The 16,620-nt window shown below is 39.5% G+C and overlaps 4 protein-coding genes across 4 annotated transcripts; 3 read left to right on the top strand and 1 right to left on the bottom strand.

Moving 5' to 3' along the window:
• Window positions 1-78: 78 nt before the first annotated feature.
• On the bottom strand, window positions 79-1,193 carry LOC126614032 (uncharacterized). Its single transcript, XM_050281671.1, has one exon. It carries the CDS (start codon window positions 1,080-1,082, stop codon window positions 459-461), a length of 624 nt encoding a protein of 207 aa, XP_050137628.1. The 5' UTR covers window positions 1,083-1,193; the 3' UTR covers window positions 79-458.
• Window positions 1,194-3,775: 2,582 nt separating this feature from the next.
• LOC126614030 (uncharacterized) lies at window positions 3,776-6,132 on the top strand. Its single transcript, XM_050281668.1, has 3 exons — window positions 3,776-3,934; window positions 4,165-4,368; window positions 5,546-6,132. Exons 2-3 carry the CDS (start codon window positions 4,186-4,188, stop codon window positions 5,810-5,812), a joined length of 450 nt encoding a protein of 149 aa, XP_050137625.1. The 5' UTR covers window positions 3,776-3,934; window positions 4,165-4,185; the 3' UTR covers window positions 5,813-6,132.
• Window positions 6,133-6,570: 438 nt separating this feature from the next.
• On the top strand, window positions 6,571-6,900 carry LOC126587463 (uncharacterized). The gene has a single exon (XM_050252540.1). It carries the CDS (start codon window positions 6,571-6,573, stop codon window positions 6,898-6,900), a length of 330 nt encoding a protein of 109 aa, XP_050108497.1.
• A 5,763-nt stretch (window positions 6,901-12,663) lies between these two features.
• On the top strand, window positions 12,664-16,393 carry LOC126614028 (leucine-rich repeat receptor-like protein kinase TDR). The gene is made up of 2 exons (XM_050281666.1): window positions 12,664-15,438; window positions 15,676-16,393. The coding sequence occupies exons 1-2, from the start codon at window positions 12,750-12,752 to the stop codon at window positions 16,008-16,010; spliced, it is 3,024 nt and encodes a 1,007-aa protein (XP_050137623.1). The 5' UTR covers window positions 12,664-12,749; the 3' UTR covers window positions 16,011-16,393.
• The last annotated feature ends 227 nt before the right edge of the window (window positions 16,394-16,620 follow it).

The following is a 16,620-nucleotide window of genomic DNA, read 5'->3' as shown; positions in this document are numbered from 1 at the left end:
AACCGGCTACTCGCATATTTCGACACCATTTCTAACAAGAAAAACTCGTACAAATCCACATAAAGAACACCAGAATGATTGGCAAGGATTAAGCACAACATTTTATTCCTTGATGATTACTACTACATCATACAATATCTCTCTCTCTATACTTCTCTTTTCATCCAACCTTGTAAACATTTCTTGCACACTAAGTAAACTATACAAGGCACCAAGCACACAAACTTTCCTATTAATCTTCTTCCTTTGATTTGCACAAACCCTAGCAAGATATTTGCCCTAATCTTATCATCATTTGCTCGCACTCAATCAACTTTCCTCTTGAAAAAATAAAGGAAGCAAAGCGAACAATCATTACCAACTAACAGAAGAACCTTCAACGAGATTTTCCGGATCTCGGATTCATTTAACTTTCGATCAAACGATTCAAGCAGGCAGCCTTGCTAAATCACCATCGCTCACACCAAATCGAGCCGCAGCAGCCGGCGGAGATCGCTCGTTGCGGTGCCGTTCCTTCCCAAAAAAGCAGGCAGCGGCACCGAGCTCGGAGGCGGAGACGCGTAGAAAGCGCTCGATCCGGCATAAATCGCGTCCATGACCTTGAACTCAGCAGCTTTAATCTGCTTCTGCACGGTCTCCGGGTCGGGTCCCAAACGGTCCGTGGATCCCAAAACCAGATCCGGATCGTTTTCCTTGTTCGCCTTCGGCTTGCAATCGTCGCTGGCAACAACTCGTAGCCCTCGGTTGCCCTTCTCCGGGTTCAAAACCTCACCGCGCCTCAGGATCTTGACCTGTCCCGTCACAAGGCTTTTAACCGGCGCCTTCGCGACAACGGAGCGATCAGCGCACCGATCGCGAGGTCGGTCGTGCTGATTGGACTGAACCGCTATCGGACTCCTTTTCCGGCGGCGAGATTGATGAACATTGGCAGCGGGGCCATGGTTGGGGGCGGAATTAGGGTTAGGATTAGAGAAATTGGGGCTCCGTCGTGATCCGGAGCGGGGGGAGAGGGTTAGGGTTAGAGCTTCGTGGCGGAACCGACCTCGAAGGCAATCCTGCGATCGGAGAATCGCCGTCACCATTTTTTTCCCTCAGAAGAAGAAAGACAAGGAGAAAATTGAAAATTGCGAAAAAAAAAAAAAATTTATTTAATTTCTTGATTTTCTGAAAATTTTGTTATCGGAGAAGAAATGCTATATTTTGCAAAGCATGGGGGAGCGTGTATTTATAGAGAGGTTCCGGTACGTCACGTGACGTCGCGTGAGGTTTGGAACCATCTGAGGCGCGTGGGCGGGTTAAGATTTTGACCGACGTGGTTTTGCAGTTATAGCGGGGGTTGAATTTACTGTATTGCACTGGTGTTTCACGAATTTACGAAGGCGACCAAGCAAGGTCTGCGCTGGCGTTTGTAATTTTGGAGTAAGAGAAGGGCAATGATGTGTGGTTCGATGCTTTAGTTGCCGTGAAGGGGACCGGAGAGCCACGCGTTAAAAAGTGAACGGGTGGAGTGGTTGATCTTGTCGACACGTGTTGACCGGGGTAACGGAGTTTTCCGTTTGGGCCGGTTTTGACTGGAATCGCGGTTTCGTAGAAGCTACGGCCTACGGAACAAGGGAAACAGTGGATCCGGGCTCCGGTGAGTGGGCTCTGGGTCTGTGTGTACCAACCACGTGTCTGGGCTAGGCAGATTATTGACCCATCAATGAATTGGACTGGATGTGTAACCAAAGGAAATTTAATTTGATTGGGTCCACTTTGGGTTGACAATAGTTGGGTATACCTACATAGCGTGAAGTAAAAGCTCGATTAGAAGTGATTTAAGAAAGAAAAAAAAAAAAGGGTAAATATCAATTTACTACCCTTATGTTTCATGGTTTTCAATATTTAGTACATTAAGTTTTTTTCGTTACAAAGTTATACCTAAAGTGTAAATTTTGGGACAATCTCATACATCTGTTAGTCAAACCGTTAAATCTTCCGTTAACTGATGATGTAGTGCCCACGTGGATAATGAATGGCCGTCATGTGTCAATAAGGGTCCCACGTGGATATTAAAATTTTAAAAATTTAAAAATAATTACAAAAAAAAAGTTCTTCTCCTACAAACATCTTCTTTTCCATCCCTTCTCTAACCCTCCACTCTCTCCTCCTCTACACACCCTTTCCGCACACCCTCTCCACTTTCTCTCTCTAACCCTCATATCCACACCCTCTCTGCACACCATCTCCACTTCACAGCTTATGGGCCACTCTACTTTGCCAAAGAGTTATTGAGTCGGGACCCCAAACTCGCTGTCGAGCTGGACTCTCGCGGTTCTTCGCCTTTTCACCTGACGGCGGCAAAAGGGTCAGTGGAAATGGTGAAAATCTAGTGTGAGTCAACCTAGATATGGGTTTGGTGTTAGATCGCGATGGGTTCACTCCCCTGCATCTGGAGGTGATTAAGGGGAGAGCTGGTTGAGTTGCCCTGAGTCAAATTGGCAGCGAGGGTGTGCAGAAGAGATAAGGGAGGGAGAGGGCCGGGGGTTGAGGTAGGGTGCCCATAAACTTTTTTTTTTTTTTTTTTAATTAAGTGGGTTGGGGGTTGAGGGAGGGAGAGGGTTGGATTTGCACATATGGGTGGAGGTCGAGAAGGGAGGGACGGTCGAGGTTGAGGAAGAACAACGTTATTTTTTTCTTTTTCTTTTTTGGTTGTAATTTTGTAATTTTTTTTAATATCCACGTGGGACCCTTATTGACACGTAACGTTAGTCATTGTCCACGTGGGCGCCACGTCATCAATTAACGGAATACTTAACAGTTTGACTAATGGATGTATGAGACTGTCCCAAAATTTACACTTTAGATATGACTCTGGGACGAAAAAAACTTGATGTACTAAATATTGAAAACCACAAAACACGAGGGTAGTAAACTAATATTTACCCAAAAGAAAAACTATTAACGTTTTAATAATAATGTTTTTAGAGCCAATTCATAAGAATATGTAATTGAATTATGAAAAAAATACTTAAAGTACTTGTGAAATGCAATAACATTTTTTTTCCAAAAATGCTTTCAATTATTTTAAAAACACTCACTACGAGGTGTAAAAACTTGGATCTATAGTATGCTATCCAAAACTAATAACATCCGAAACCTATCTATAAGCCCTGTAAAGAGCTTTATCTTCTTTTTGGGTCTAAGCCCTTCATTTCATTGCAGATGTAGCCATTTGAAAATTTTTGAAAAAAATTAAAGGAAAGATTATTAGAAGAGGTAAGATAATAGAATATGAAGAATTGAAATAAAATGAGGTATGATACTATAAAATGGTGAAAAGTACGTGAGAAATAGTGTAGTAAAGACTTAGGTATTTATAGGAAAAAAATTAATTTTTTTTGAAAATTCGTCCAAATTTTTTTTTTCAAATTCCAAGGGTAACCTGACAGCAGCATAACGTTAGTTAGCCGTTGGCATTCAAATGGGCTGAGCTGGAGGGCTGGTAAAATGTCAAGATTGACATTCTGGCGTTGAAAGGCTAGCAAAATGTCAAGCTGGCGCTAGAGGGTTGGCAAAATGTCAAGTTTGACATCCTGGCGCTAGAAGTGGCCAGCCCTCTGGCCTGATTTGGGGGCTTTAGCCTGATGGGGACTACAAACCCTTTGGCTTAATCCTCAGTTGGAAATAGTTTTCATGTCATTCGGATCTATTTTTAGCCCTATTGATCTTTGGCCAGATCGGTTGGAGATGACCTTATGTTCTATTTCGAGATCTGTGCAGTATATGATGGGAGCCCTTATAAGCGGAATACGTGTCGTTCATTTCTAAACTGATAGACGGCCGAGATTTAAAGCTCAAAAACAATGTTCTTCTCCACTTCTCTTCAGCCTCCATCGCCGTCTCTCCTCCGTCTGGGCTCTGATCTTCGCACTCCTCTAAAATACACTCCAAGGTACTGGGCAGCTCCCTCAAATCCTTTCTAATATATCCTTCGACTTCAAATCTTGGTTGCAATCGTTCCAGTTCTGGATTTTGAATCATGGGTTCATTTATTTATTTATTAATTTCATGCTTTTTCTTCCTGTAAATTCTTGATAACCTACTTCTATTTTTTCTCACTGCATCTGGATAGGTTTCGATTGATGAAAAAAGATGAAATTTCATTGCTTTTGGTGTTTACAGGTGAAAGAAAAGCCGGAAGAAATGCCGCTGTACGATTGTATGCTGCTGCTGAAGCCCCATGCGAGGAAGGAGTCTCTGATGGACTTGGTTGCTCGAGTGAGCAAACACGTTTGCAGAAGAAATGGAGTTATTACTGACATGAAGTCGTTCGGCACTGTTCAGCTCGGTTATGGTATTAAGAAGCTTGATGGAAGGTATTATCAGGTGGGTTTCTTTTTATCTTTCTGCAATCTTATAGTGCATTTGAATTATTACGGATTGTAGTCTTCTTCGTCGTTGCGTTTGAATTGTCTTATTTTTGCAATGAGAGCGTGTTGTGTAATTCGTTGCGCTTGCGGGTGGTTTTTAGTTGAGCTTGTTAATGCTACATTTTCGATAAGTTGAGGGCCAATGTGATGCCGCTGCAGTTTCCCATTCTCTTTGTTGTACGTAATGAAAAGTGTATGTGAAATTTCTTTAAGCTTCTTTTAATATGGAGGTTCGAGAAATGACAATTACTGGCCGAAGCAGGGATGATTTTTTCGTAGGTATGAACTAGTATTTGAATTGGGCTATAAAGTGCTGCTTTCTCTGTTTGTGTTAAGAACTTGAATTAGAGGATTTGAAATGTAAGGATGGAACCTCTAGGGGATGGCATAAAGTTGATAGCTTGCCTCAGAATTCTCAGGATGCTTAATTTGAACTATCTTAGGTTGTAGATTCTGTTACGCCCTCAGCAGGGGACGATGGACTCTGCTTGTAAGATTGTAACAATATCTGAATTTGAAGTTCTTTGCGATCTTTATAGCAAGACGGATGGTTTTCTGTCAGACATTGCCAATCCCTAAACTTAGGAAAAATGACAACAAAAAAACAAAAAAGGTTGGCATTCTATCACAGTTTTAGAGTGCAACCGTAGCTTTACTGTTTGATAGTTCTTTAGACGTTTTGTCATCCCGAAGAGCGACAGTTTTCACCGTCTTAGCACTCTTGAACATCTCCATTAGGAGAGTGGAATCCCTAAGTTGATTTTTAAAATGTCTTCCACCAATATGCCATCCTTGAAGGAGATTTGGAGCATTTGCAGATGCTGGTGCCTTGTTGAGAGGGTGCCTTGTTGAGAGGGTGCCTTTTATCCTGAAGGGTGAGGGTGATCTCCCTTGTCGGTTATTGGGTTTCCAGGGTTTCTGCTTCCTTGGTGGAAATGTAGATTTCACCAGATTCAGCACTTCTTGGAATATTCTAAAACCTTTGAGAGCTCTTGACCAATCTCATCAGATGCCGAAATAAATTTGTACTCTTTTGGTCATTTTCTATTTCCATATGTTGTCTCGTTGGTATTTCTAACTGTTGACGAGTTATTATGATTTTATTTATAACTCAAAGTTTCCATATGGTATAGGGCCAACTAATGCAAATGACAATGATGACTACACCCAACATCAACAAGGAGCTGCACTACTTGAACAAGGAAGATCGGTTGCTGCGCTGGCTGTTGGTTAAACACCGAGAAACAAAGTACGGACAGGAATTTCTAAGTGAAGAGGATTCAAAAAGTGAATTCAATAAGCTTCAGCGGATCAGCATATATAATATGGATGAGTCCGAGACTGAGGATGATGACGACGATGACGAGGAATATGATGTGAAATATGACGTGGAAGGGTAGTGGAATACTGTTTCAGGCATGATCCTTACCATTTTGTTGAAGTTCCTTGATTTACGTTTGTCATAAGGTACGGCATCAGTAAGTGTTATGAACTATGTTGGGTGAATTAGCTTATCGATGAATTAGATGTAGCGAGCTTTTAGTTTTGATACGGACGGTGCACTCAAATTCCGTTTTTCTCTTGGCCAGTGTACAAAACCATTGAAGATGAACTTAATCAGCCGATGTTAGGATTATTTCTCTAGACCGAAAACATCTTGAATATCTTCTGAGCGTTAAAAGGATCAATGTAGTAGTTTAAATTTCTTTGTTTCTCGTAATGACGTATGTGTTAGGTTGATGTTGAGTTGTCGCAGGAGGAACTAGGGCATTCTGCGAGTGCTTCTAGTTCGGTTACTTGAACTACAAGTAACCATGCTTTGGAGCTTCCTTCTACGATTCTAACCTTGTGTTTGGATGGAGACGGCTGCCTATTGCATAGACCTGTAAACGGGTTGGGTTTAATGGGTTTGGGTCGGGTTCAACCTAAACCATTAATTTAACGGATCATTCGGACCCAACCTGTTAAGTTAACGGGTCATCTGAACCTAACCCGTTAAGCTAACGGGTTACCTGTTTCACCCGTTAACTTTTTTATTTTTTTATATTTTTATATTTTATAACATTTCATCCAAAATTTTTTTACATTTGCCTTCTTCGTCGTCAGCCTCCTCCACTCCCTAATTGCCATATCCTATGGGGCACTCACGATGTTCTACATGACGGAAGTCTACACCTTCGGGCACAGGATCGAGACCGCCCAGAAGCTGCTGGGGTCCACCCCATACGACCTGCTCCTGATTCGGATCGGCGACTCCTTCTCCGGCCTCCTTCTCTTCGCGATCGGCTTCCTGCTGCTCATGGTCTCCTTCGTGAAAGATCGCAAGTTCCAAAGCTTCTTCGCCAAGGGGTGCACGTTGCTCCACGTTTTCATGGCGATGTGGCGGTGCTACTTCAAGCAACGGGTGGAGGACCTCGCCTGGGACTGGCTGAGGCAGACGGTCGGTGACGTCGTGCCGGCGGCGTCTTGGGTTTATGTTAAACCATAATGATTGGGCGATCTCTTAGTCTCAGAGAGCAAGCCGTGCAACGGTGCAAGAGAGAGTGAGTCGTGAGGGACCTGAGGGTTTTCTATTAGGACTCTTGAAATTACACAAAAGTTCTCAGGTCTTAACGGGTTTCGCGAGTTCACCTAAAATGATCCGTTATTTAACGGGTGATTAACGGGTTGACCCGTTAACCACCCGACCCATTTATCATCTACCCGAATACTAATTTTAACGGGTCGGATGAAAAATGTCAGGTCTACTATTGCACATGAATTGCTTGATTCTTGTCCCTTAATTTCCAAATGGTTCCACTTTCTATATAGCAAACATGCCTTGCATTAACCACAGGAGGAAGGAAACATCCCATGCATTGAAAAACAATAAAACGGTAGCGTCCATATTTTACACGCGGAATGTCGTTTGGCATTTAGGAAAGGCATGATATCAAGAGAATCTGTCGAATGTTGTTGGCGCAATATGTTGAGATATGTTAGCAAATATTACATCAAACACTTAGTGGGCACAAAAGGGACCCATACCACCTATTTGGAGAGTCTTGGAAGACCTTCACATGTACATTTTCTGAGATCATGGGACCACCTTGGTCTGAATGTACATCCGCCTCTTGTTATGCTAGAACGTTTAAATTAGACATGGATTTCAATTTATATTTATACTTCATCTTTTTTTTCTCTTCTTTCTCTTTATTTGAGTTTCTTGACGCATACAAACATTTGTTTTTGCAATACTTCGGTTCTCACCCGTTAGAACTCCATATCGTAGCCTTATAAAAACAACGAAGATTTGGCCCATATTCTTGGGTAAGGATATAGGGTATACTCAGACTAGTCAAGACCGAAGTATTTTCGTTAACAAAATGTATCTTAATCATTGAAAAATGTTATACTGTTATTTTGCCATAGATTTAGCTGTTACAGTAACAAGGAGAAAAGGGGGTGCCTTTCTTTAATCACTTTATTAATCCTATTCTTGCTTTATTGAACACATTATGCATACTTTATGCATGATTAACGTCTTTTTTTTTGCAAATTGTTAATCCTATTTTTGCTTATTAGTTTCCGCACCACTAATATTTTGACTATATGTTCCCCCAATTGCATGTCTTTTGACCCTCCACTAATCTAAATCAGTGTAATAATTTTCATGGCACAGATACACCGTTATTTTAGCGTTTTATGTTATTAATACAATACTACGTGGATAAAAACTTACATATTTCTTTGTATCATTAACACAACATCATAGCATCTTCAATGTAGACAATTGAGGAGGCAAACCCATTTTGATAAGCCACGTAGGCAAAAACAGCTCTAACAGTATAGGCAATTAATTTTGTCTACTCTCAAAGAAAGAGATCTCCTCCGGATCTTTTCCTCCTAATACATCAAGTTTTGAAATCCGGATAATTGAAATTTGATCAAACGGTTACAAACAAAGGCTTACTTTAAAAGTTATAATAAATTTAACCGTTGAATCAAATTTCAATGGTCTAAATCCCCAAACTTGGTAGATTAGGTGGAAGGGATCCGGAGAGGATCCCTTTCCGTATTTGCCTAATTCATTGGAGTGACAAACTTTTTCTACGAGGTAATTGAGTAGACAATATGCCACGTCGGTCGTTATAGTACAATTTTACTTACTTTAATTGCCTATATCATAAGAAATACTCACGATAATTATGTACCTGAACCACGAAAGTCCTCCGAACTTAATAACAAGTTGGCCCCCATAGAATGTGGTGAAAAGAATTTACAAGATAATGTAAATTAAAGTATAAATAATTGTACTTGTTATATGATTAGATGATAGAGGCAAAGGTATCAAATCAAAGCATAAGCCCCTCCTACTGTTTTGAGACTCTAATGGGAATCCAAGTCAGGTGAATTCTTTTCCTAAAAAGCTGTGTTGTTCTCAGCTGCACACGGGCAAATCCATTTCAAATCAAATGCCCGTTGAAGTGTCTGTCCCTTTCAATTTCAAACCTGTCGTTGGGAAACTTCTCTAGTAATTTACTAATTTCTCTTATCAACATATTCCCGACTCGATGTTGAGTCGGGAACAGAGATTCTTACATGTAACTAAAGTTATATCTTTATACGTAAACAAGACGAAGAGAAGAGAGATGTATATTCGATTGTACCCAAGCTTTTCTTGCTTCTTGTGAACAAACTACTCAGAATATAACAATCTTGTTATGTCTAAGTGTGTCGACTTTTTCAAGGGGATTTTCTATGGTACCATAGATTTGGTGCATGTGATACTCCAGCATTTTTAACAGTTAGATATTTGTAATAAAAATCAAGATTAAATAGTTAAAATGGCCGAAATATCACAAACTCTTACCTTGGAATCATGGGTGGATGTACATTGGTACAAGTTTTGAGAACTTTCTGAATGTTTGGTACAAGTTTATTTTGTTCATACCAAGTGTTTGATGTAATGTTTGCCAGACATATCTCAACAATTTGTGGCGACATCATTTGACAAATTCTCTCGATATCACTCATCATATTATTTCAACATGTGTCGGTATCTGTTGGCATGTGTGCAACATAGTTTGGCTTAAGATAAGAAACTCACTAAATGTTCGACGAATATCTCAGTAGAAAAATTGATTTTTTTTAAATATTTTTGCACGCTTCGTACTCTGTGTTTATCTAAAAAACTTATACTTTAATACTAAGACACTCTCAAAATTCAAATCCTAAATCTCCCATGTCCGAAGCACCCTAGTTTTTTTGCTTTTTAAGCACTGCAATAATAGAAGAAAGTCACGAAATTCCTGAGGGTTTTTATAGTCACTCTAACCCTGTGAGAACCACTGCATGGGAGGGTCCCTCTCGTGAGTGGTGATGCCAAACCCCAAACTTGAACAGCTTGACACTGTTTCCTTTGAATCAAGCAAGACACTCGCATGACATGTATGAGTAGAATTTACATGCAACTTGAACGTCAAAATCGAAGTATTGTAAACTTATTTAAAACACCGTCTAAATAACGTCTCCAATATAAGTTTCTTTCCAAAAACATGTATCACACGTTCAGAAGCTTGCATTCTCGGTAATTCACCCACTGAGTTACTGTTAAGGTCAAGGTTCAAGCACGGGGACTGTCAAATTGTAATTACCCTTTTTAACGTCCTCGAGGGACACTAAAAGCTGTGGCTCATCACAAATTAAGAAAAAGGTTACTTTTATCGGCAACTTGTCTTTTACTCTTTCATCTTTCCTGCACTGCACGGTCTGCATCGGCTGCTCGAGAAGGACTATATGGAACACAATTATGGTTACTGTGACGTCTCGTTTTAATAAAATAATAATATGTGTAAGTTTTATAACATATTATTTTGTATTATTGGATTGAGACGCTATTTGTAAGTTTTTATATAGCTCCCTAAGTAGTGTTATGAAAGAACAACGAATCAATTTTTATATTCTCATTTTCTCATTTTACGTTAATACCTTGAAGCTTCATATAGCTCCCTAAGCTAGGCTACAATATTGTGGAGAATTGAATATTCCGCTACTTAGAATTTTTAAATTCAATTTAGCGGTTGCTTTTTTGTCAACCGTTGGATTGACTCTAAGAGAACTTTAGTTGTTAGTAAAAAACAGAGAAAGAGAGAATTTTCACACTACAATTTTTCATTTTAAGAAACTAGAGATCAAGCTTAAGCGTATAATTTTACACACTACTCTAACCAACTGACTTAACCTATTATTCGTCTCACTTTTTACTTGCTCTACCCTATCTTTTGATTGGATTCTTTCTAATAAAAAAAGATAAAAGATATGCTTTGTGAACTTTTGATTATTTTTTGTTAAAAAAAATTAAAAAAATTCACAAAGCATCTATTTTTTTCCTAAATGACCAGCACCAGTCAAATCAACAAACACCCTCAAGGGTCCCTATTGCTCCCAAAAGCAATCCAAATTATATTCCCATTTCAACTAATCATGTTCCTTCTTTGGACTTACGCAGGAATGTTTTTGCAATAATATTTCAGGTCAATTACATTTAGAAACACATATATTATAATTTTTTAGATCGTAGTACTTAATTAGCTTAAAATACTGTTAAACATACTTCTTTGAACAAAAAAGTCTTAGAAAATGATACAAGTAGCGATGCTCTCAAGTCAATGCTAAAAATTCTTAGAAAATGCTACAAGTTGCGATATTTCTTTGAACAAATTTTTTTTTTTATATAGAATCTTTGAATGTCATTATACTTAGTTTTGCGTTAAATTTTTTGTTATCTTTAAATACTCAATGTATTTTTTTAAAGTATACTTCTAAATATTTCTATTCCTCTTATCAGGCGCATCTGTCTAATAAACATATTTTCTAATATTCATCAATTCCCCCCCTGAACTTGTGACCATTGGCCAATTTCCCCCCTCAACTTTAATTTTGGCCAATTTCCCCCATCAACTCTCATAATTAGTCAATTTCCCCCCTCAACTATAATTTGGCCAATTCCCTCATCAACTCTCATAATTAGTCAATTTGCACCATACTGTTAATTTTTTTTAATTTTCCATCTATTCTTTTTTTTTCTTTCAATCTTTCTAATAACTTCTAACAAAGTACTAAAATTAACATAAACTCACATGCATAATATAAGGTAAAATGTACAAAAACATAATACAATTAGGATGTGATATGGGTTGATTATAAGAAAAAGTTATGAACCGGGTTTAAAGCATGTAGAAGAAGAAATAATAATCCTAAACTCATGGATCAGACCTATTTCAATAAAATGGGTTATTCTTAATAAGGAGTCGAAAATTATGAATTGACTAGCCATTTTTGCACTAAAGCTCGATTCTCTGCAATTTACTTGAACTTAGCTTTCATTTTTATAAAGAAAATTGTATTCACATACAAAAATGTACACATCAATCCTTTTCGTTATCAATTTTGTATAGTAAAAAATCAAATAAAATTACTCCATACTGATTTATTATGACTAATAATACTATCTATGATAAATTGTAAAATTCTAAATTTTAATCTATTTGTAATAGGATAAAGACATAGGAAAATGATTAACATACATCTTATTTAGTTTCTTACACACACTTGTTTAATTATGATCAAATTAAAAAATTAACAGTAGGGTGCAAATTGACTAATTATGAGAGTTGCGGGGAGAAATTGGCCAAATTAAAGTTGAGGGGGGAAATTGACTAATTATGAGAGTTGAGGGGGGAAATTGGCCAAAATTAAAGTTGAGGGGGGAAATTGGCCAATAGTCACAAGTTCAGGGGAGAAATTGATGAATACCTCTAATATTTCTGGTCAATTACATTTAGAAACACATATATTATAATTTTTTAGATCGTAGTACGTAATTAGCTTAAAATACTATTAAACATACTTCTTTGAACAAAAAAGTCTTAGAAACTGATACAAGTAGCGATGCTCTCAAGTCAATGCTAAAAATTCTTAGAAAATGCTACAAGTTGCGATATTTCTTTGAACAAATTTTTTTTTTATAGAATCTTTGAATGTCATTATACTTAGTTTTGCGTTAAATTTTTTGTTATCTTTAAATACTCAATGTATTTTTTTAAAGTGTACTTCTAAATATTTCTATTCCTCTTATCAGGCGCATCTGTCTAATAAACATATTTTCTAATCGAAAATTTCCGAAATATTTGCAGATTTTTTATTTACATGTTCAAACAAGTCCGCCTACTTTAGGTCGATATGTTGCACCAAAGAAAGAAAAAGAAGTTTTTACAAAAAAACAAAAAACAAAAAAAAAAAAACAAAAAGAAAGAAAAATAAACTGTTCCTCCTTTCCCTCTTTTGCTAGTTCCCATGCATTTCTCACTCCGACTCTCACACAAAAGGAAACGGATTTCCATAATATCTGACACATTTTTCTTCCAATCGGGCATCCAAAATTGTCTGTTCTCTCAGTCATCCCAACCGCAAGTTCCAATGGAGATTTTCCACTCCTCCTTCTACTTAATCCTTCTCCTGCCTCTTCTCCTCCTCTTCGCGGCGGTTTCCGCCGCGGATATCTACTCAGACACCCTTCTCAGCTTAAAATCCGAGCTCACAGATGCCAATGGCAGCTTGAAAAATTGGATACTCCCTTCTACAGAAAACCCACCTGGCAAAATCCACGCATGTTCTTGGTCCGGCGTCAAATGCAACACCAACAACTCCGCCATTACTGGCTTAGACCTCTCAGTAAAGAGTCTCGCCGGTGAAATTTCCGGCGATCAATTCGCCGTCTTCGCCGACCTTGTATCACTCAATCTCAGTCACAACTCGTTCTCCGGTCACCTCCCCGCCGGAATCTTCAACCTCACCAACCTCACAACATTAGACATCAGCAGAAACAACTTCTCCGGCCACTTCCCTACCGGCGTCTCCGCCCTCCAAAACCTCATTGTACTCGACGCATTCAGCAACAGCTTTTCCGGGTCGCTCCCCGCCGAAATATCAGACCTTCAGAACCTCAAAATCCTCAATTTAGCAGGAAGCTACTTCCGGGGACCGATCCCGTCTGAATACGGGGCTTTCCGCCGGCTCGAGTTTATTCATCTCGCCGGGAATATGATCACCGGAAGCATTCCGCCGGAACTGGGGAAGCTCAAAACAGTGACCCACATGGAGATTGGCTACAATTTTTACCACGGAAGCATTCCGTGGCAATTGGGGAACATGACGCAGCTCCAGTATCTCGACATTGCCTATGCAAATCTCTCCGGCGCTGTCCCAAAATCCCTCGGCGATCTCGACAATCTCGAATCCCTCTTCCTTTTCAGAAACCAGCTTTCTGGGTCAATTCCGCCTGAGCTCAGCAACATCAGAGCTCTCCAAAGCTTGGATCTTTCCGACAATCTGATTTCTGGGTGGATCCCAGAAACCTTTTCGGAGCTGAAAAACCTTAGACTCCTCAGTCTTTTCTACAACGAGATGAGCGGCGAAGTTCCCGACGGAATTGCAAAGCTTCCGTCTTTGGAGACGCTGCTTTTGTGGAACAATTTCTTCTCCGGCAACCTTCCCCGGAGCTTGGGGAGGAACTCGAAGCTCGGATGGGTGGACGTCTCCACAAACAACTTCAACGGCAGCGTTCCGCCGGATATCTGTGCCAATGGTCAGCTCCTTAAGCTGATGCTGTTTTCGAACAATTTCTCCGGCGATCTCTCCACTTCTCTGTCAAACTGTTCGTCTCTGGTTCGTCTTCGACTCGAAGATAACAAGTTTTCAGGTGAGATTCCATTGAAATTCAGCACTCTGACTGACATCACATATGTTGATTTATCTGGGAACAATTTTAGTGGTGGGATTCCAATGGATATTTCAAAAGCTCAAAAGCTTGAGTACTTCAATGTCTCTAGAAATCCAGAATTAGGAGGCACAGTTCCTGCAGAAATGTGGGAATTGCCAAATCTTAACAATTTTTCGGCTTCCTCGTGTGGCTTGATTGGCAATGTTCCTTCGTTCAAAAACTGCAAATCAATATCTGTTGTTGAATTGAGCAAGAACAGCTTGGAAGGAACTGTCCCGAAAAGTATTTCTAGCTGCCGGGTTCTTGAGAGGATTGATTTAGGTAGCAATAATATATCCGGTCGTATACCCGAGGAGCTTGCAACTCTTCCTGCTCTTCTTGTTCTTGACCTGTCACATAACAGCTTCAATGGACCAATACCTAAAACTTTTGGTTCTTCTTCGAGTTTAGTACTTCTAAATGTGTCTTACAATGATGTTTCCGGGAGTATTCCATCTGAAAAGGTATTTAGAATGATGGAACGAAGTGCGTTTGATGGGAATCCAAAGCTGTGTGGAGAGCCTCTCAGATCATGTCCTGGCTCGGTGTCTATATTTGGAAGCAGAGTCGCCGGGAAGCTTCTGTGGATCGCACTACTCTGCATCGGAGTAGTTATGTTCGTTACTCTATCAGTTATGGGGATATTTTACTACCATAAAGGCAGCAAAGGCCAGTGGAAGATGATCTCGTTTGCTGGACTTCCTCAGTTCACAAAAAATGATTTATTGAAGAGCTTCAGTTCGACAGAATCCATGGATGCATTGCCACCTTCGTCAGCTTCAGTGCGGCAAGCAGTTCTGCCAATGGGAATCGCAGTTTCGGTAAAGAAGATTGAATGGGGAGCAAAGAGAATGAGAGTTATGCTGGAATTTGTAACACAAATAGGAAATGCAAGGCATAAGAGTTTAATTCGATTGCTTGGAGTTTGCTACAACAACCATCTGGCTTATCTCTTATACGATTACTTGCCCAATGGAAACTTGGCTGAAATGATAAGTGTGAAAAGCGAATGGGCAGCCAAGTACAAAATTATCATCGGCATTGCAAAGGGATTACACTTCCTTCACCACGAATGTTCTCCTGCAATAGCACACGGAGATCTGAGATCAAGTAATATAGTGTTTGACGAAAATATGGAACCTCATTTGACAGAATTTGGGTTCAAGCACCTGCTCGAGTTGAACAAAAGTTCGTTTACAGCAGCAACTTCCACCTGGGATGCAGGTATGCATAATAAGATATGTTCTTTCATGTAGTAGAGATGATTATGTGGTGGTTGTTTTAAAAAGTTTTTATCCGCCACGCCAAACATATAATTTAAGCCCTTACACCACCACTCCTGAAATTTTGGGAAAATTACGGAATTCCAGTAAAACTCAACGATATGATTAGAAATCAATTTGATATCGTTCGTGTATTAGCATCGACCATTTCCCCAAGTGCTCTTCTTTTGTTGGACAGGTGATAACATCAGTGGCACAAAAGAGGAGCTGTGCAGGGACGTATACAGCTTTGGGGAGATCATGCTGGAGATTCTAAGCAACGGCAGGTTGACAAATTTTGGCGCAAGCATACAGAGCAAGTCGAGGGAAGTTGTTCTGCGGGAAATCTACAACGAGAACGAAGCTGGTTCCGACATTTCAATGCAAGAGGAGATAAAACTAACAATTGAGGTTGCTATGCTTTGCACCAGGAGTAGGCCATCCGATCGACCATCCATGGAAAATGCATTGAAGCTTTTATCCGAGTCGAAACTCCAGATGAAAAATAACCCAACTTTTGAAACTGCAGGGTGATGAATTTAGATGCAGATTGCCACAAGAAACCAAGGACGTATACGCAAGATGAAGTACTTAACTGGTAAGAGTGAGCTGTTTGTAGTCATTCCATTTGTTTTGTAGTTTGTTTGTATTGTAAGCGTAATAAATGCTTTAGCTGTATAATAGTGCCATGTAATGTAAGTTTGTGTACCATTGCGTGGGTTGTCTAGGTTAATCACGTACTCACTACTATGCAGTTTAACGTTATTGGCCTGAGATACCGTCATAGTGACTTTTGGTAGTTTTACTCCATACAATATGTGTGTATGTGTGAGCGATATATCACTGTACGACTAAAATATGTGTATTTTACGAAATTTCTTAATGAAAGTACAAATATAGCGATAAAAAGAAGAAAATAGAGTGTTGGGTTTCTATTCATGCATCCTGGGTTCGAAACTCTTCATTCCTTAATTATTGTAATAGGTCCAAACCCTCAATTTTCTTTAATAACAAAAAATAAAAATAAAAAACAATAAAAAAAAGGAAAAAAGAGTCTCTATTCACAGTCAACGGCCCGGTAAGCCTTTACACCTCAGAAGTGGGCCGGTCTCTGTGCCGGCCCAATTCACAGGTCCATTATTAA

Source organism: Malus sylvestris, chromosome 2 (genome assembly GCF_916048215.2).
Source record: "Malus sylvestris chromosome 2, drMalSylv7.2, whole genome shotgun sequence".
Lineage (NCBI taxonomy): Eukaryota > Viridiplantae > Streptophyta > Magnoliopsida > Rosales > Rosaceae > Malus > Malus sylvestris.
This window is presented reverse-complemented; position numbering and strand designations above follow the sequence as displayed.

What these genes read in the sequence shown, in the direction of transcription:
- LOC126614032 (XM_050281671.1), bottom strand. Translation starts at nt 1,082, where the DNA reads ATGGTGACGGCGATTCTCCGATCGCAGGATTGCCTTCGAGGTCGGTTC.
- LOC126614030 (XM_050281668.1), top strand. Translation starts at nt 4,186, where the DNA reads ATGCCGCTGTACGATTGTATGCTGCTGCTGAAGCCCCATGCGAGGAAG. An exon ending in TTGATGGAAGGTATTATCAG is followed by an intron (nt 4,369 to 5,545) that starts GTGGGTTTCTTT and finishes CATATGGTATAG; the next exon opens with GGCCAACTAATGCAAATGAC.
- LOC126587463 (XM_050252540.1), top strand. Translation starts at nt 6,571, where the DNA reads ATGACGGAAGTCTACACCTTCGGGCACAGGATCGAGACCGCCCAGAAG.
- LOC126614028 (XM_050281666.1), top strand. Translation starts at nt 12,750, where the DNA reads ATGCATTTCTCACTCCGACTCTCACACAAAAGGAAACGGATTTCCATA. An exon ending in AACTTCCACCTGGGATGCAG is followed by an intron (nt 15,439 to 15,675) that starts GTATGCATAATA and finishes TTTGTTGGACAG; the next exon opens with GTGATAACATCAGTGGCACA.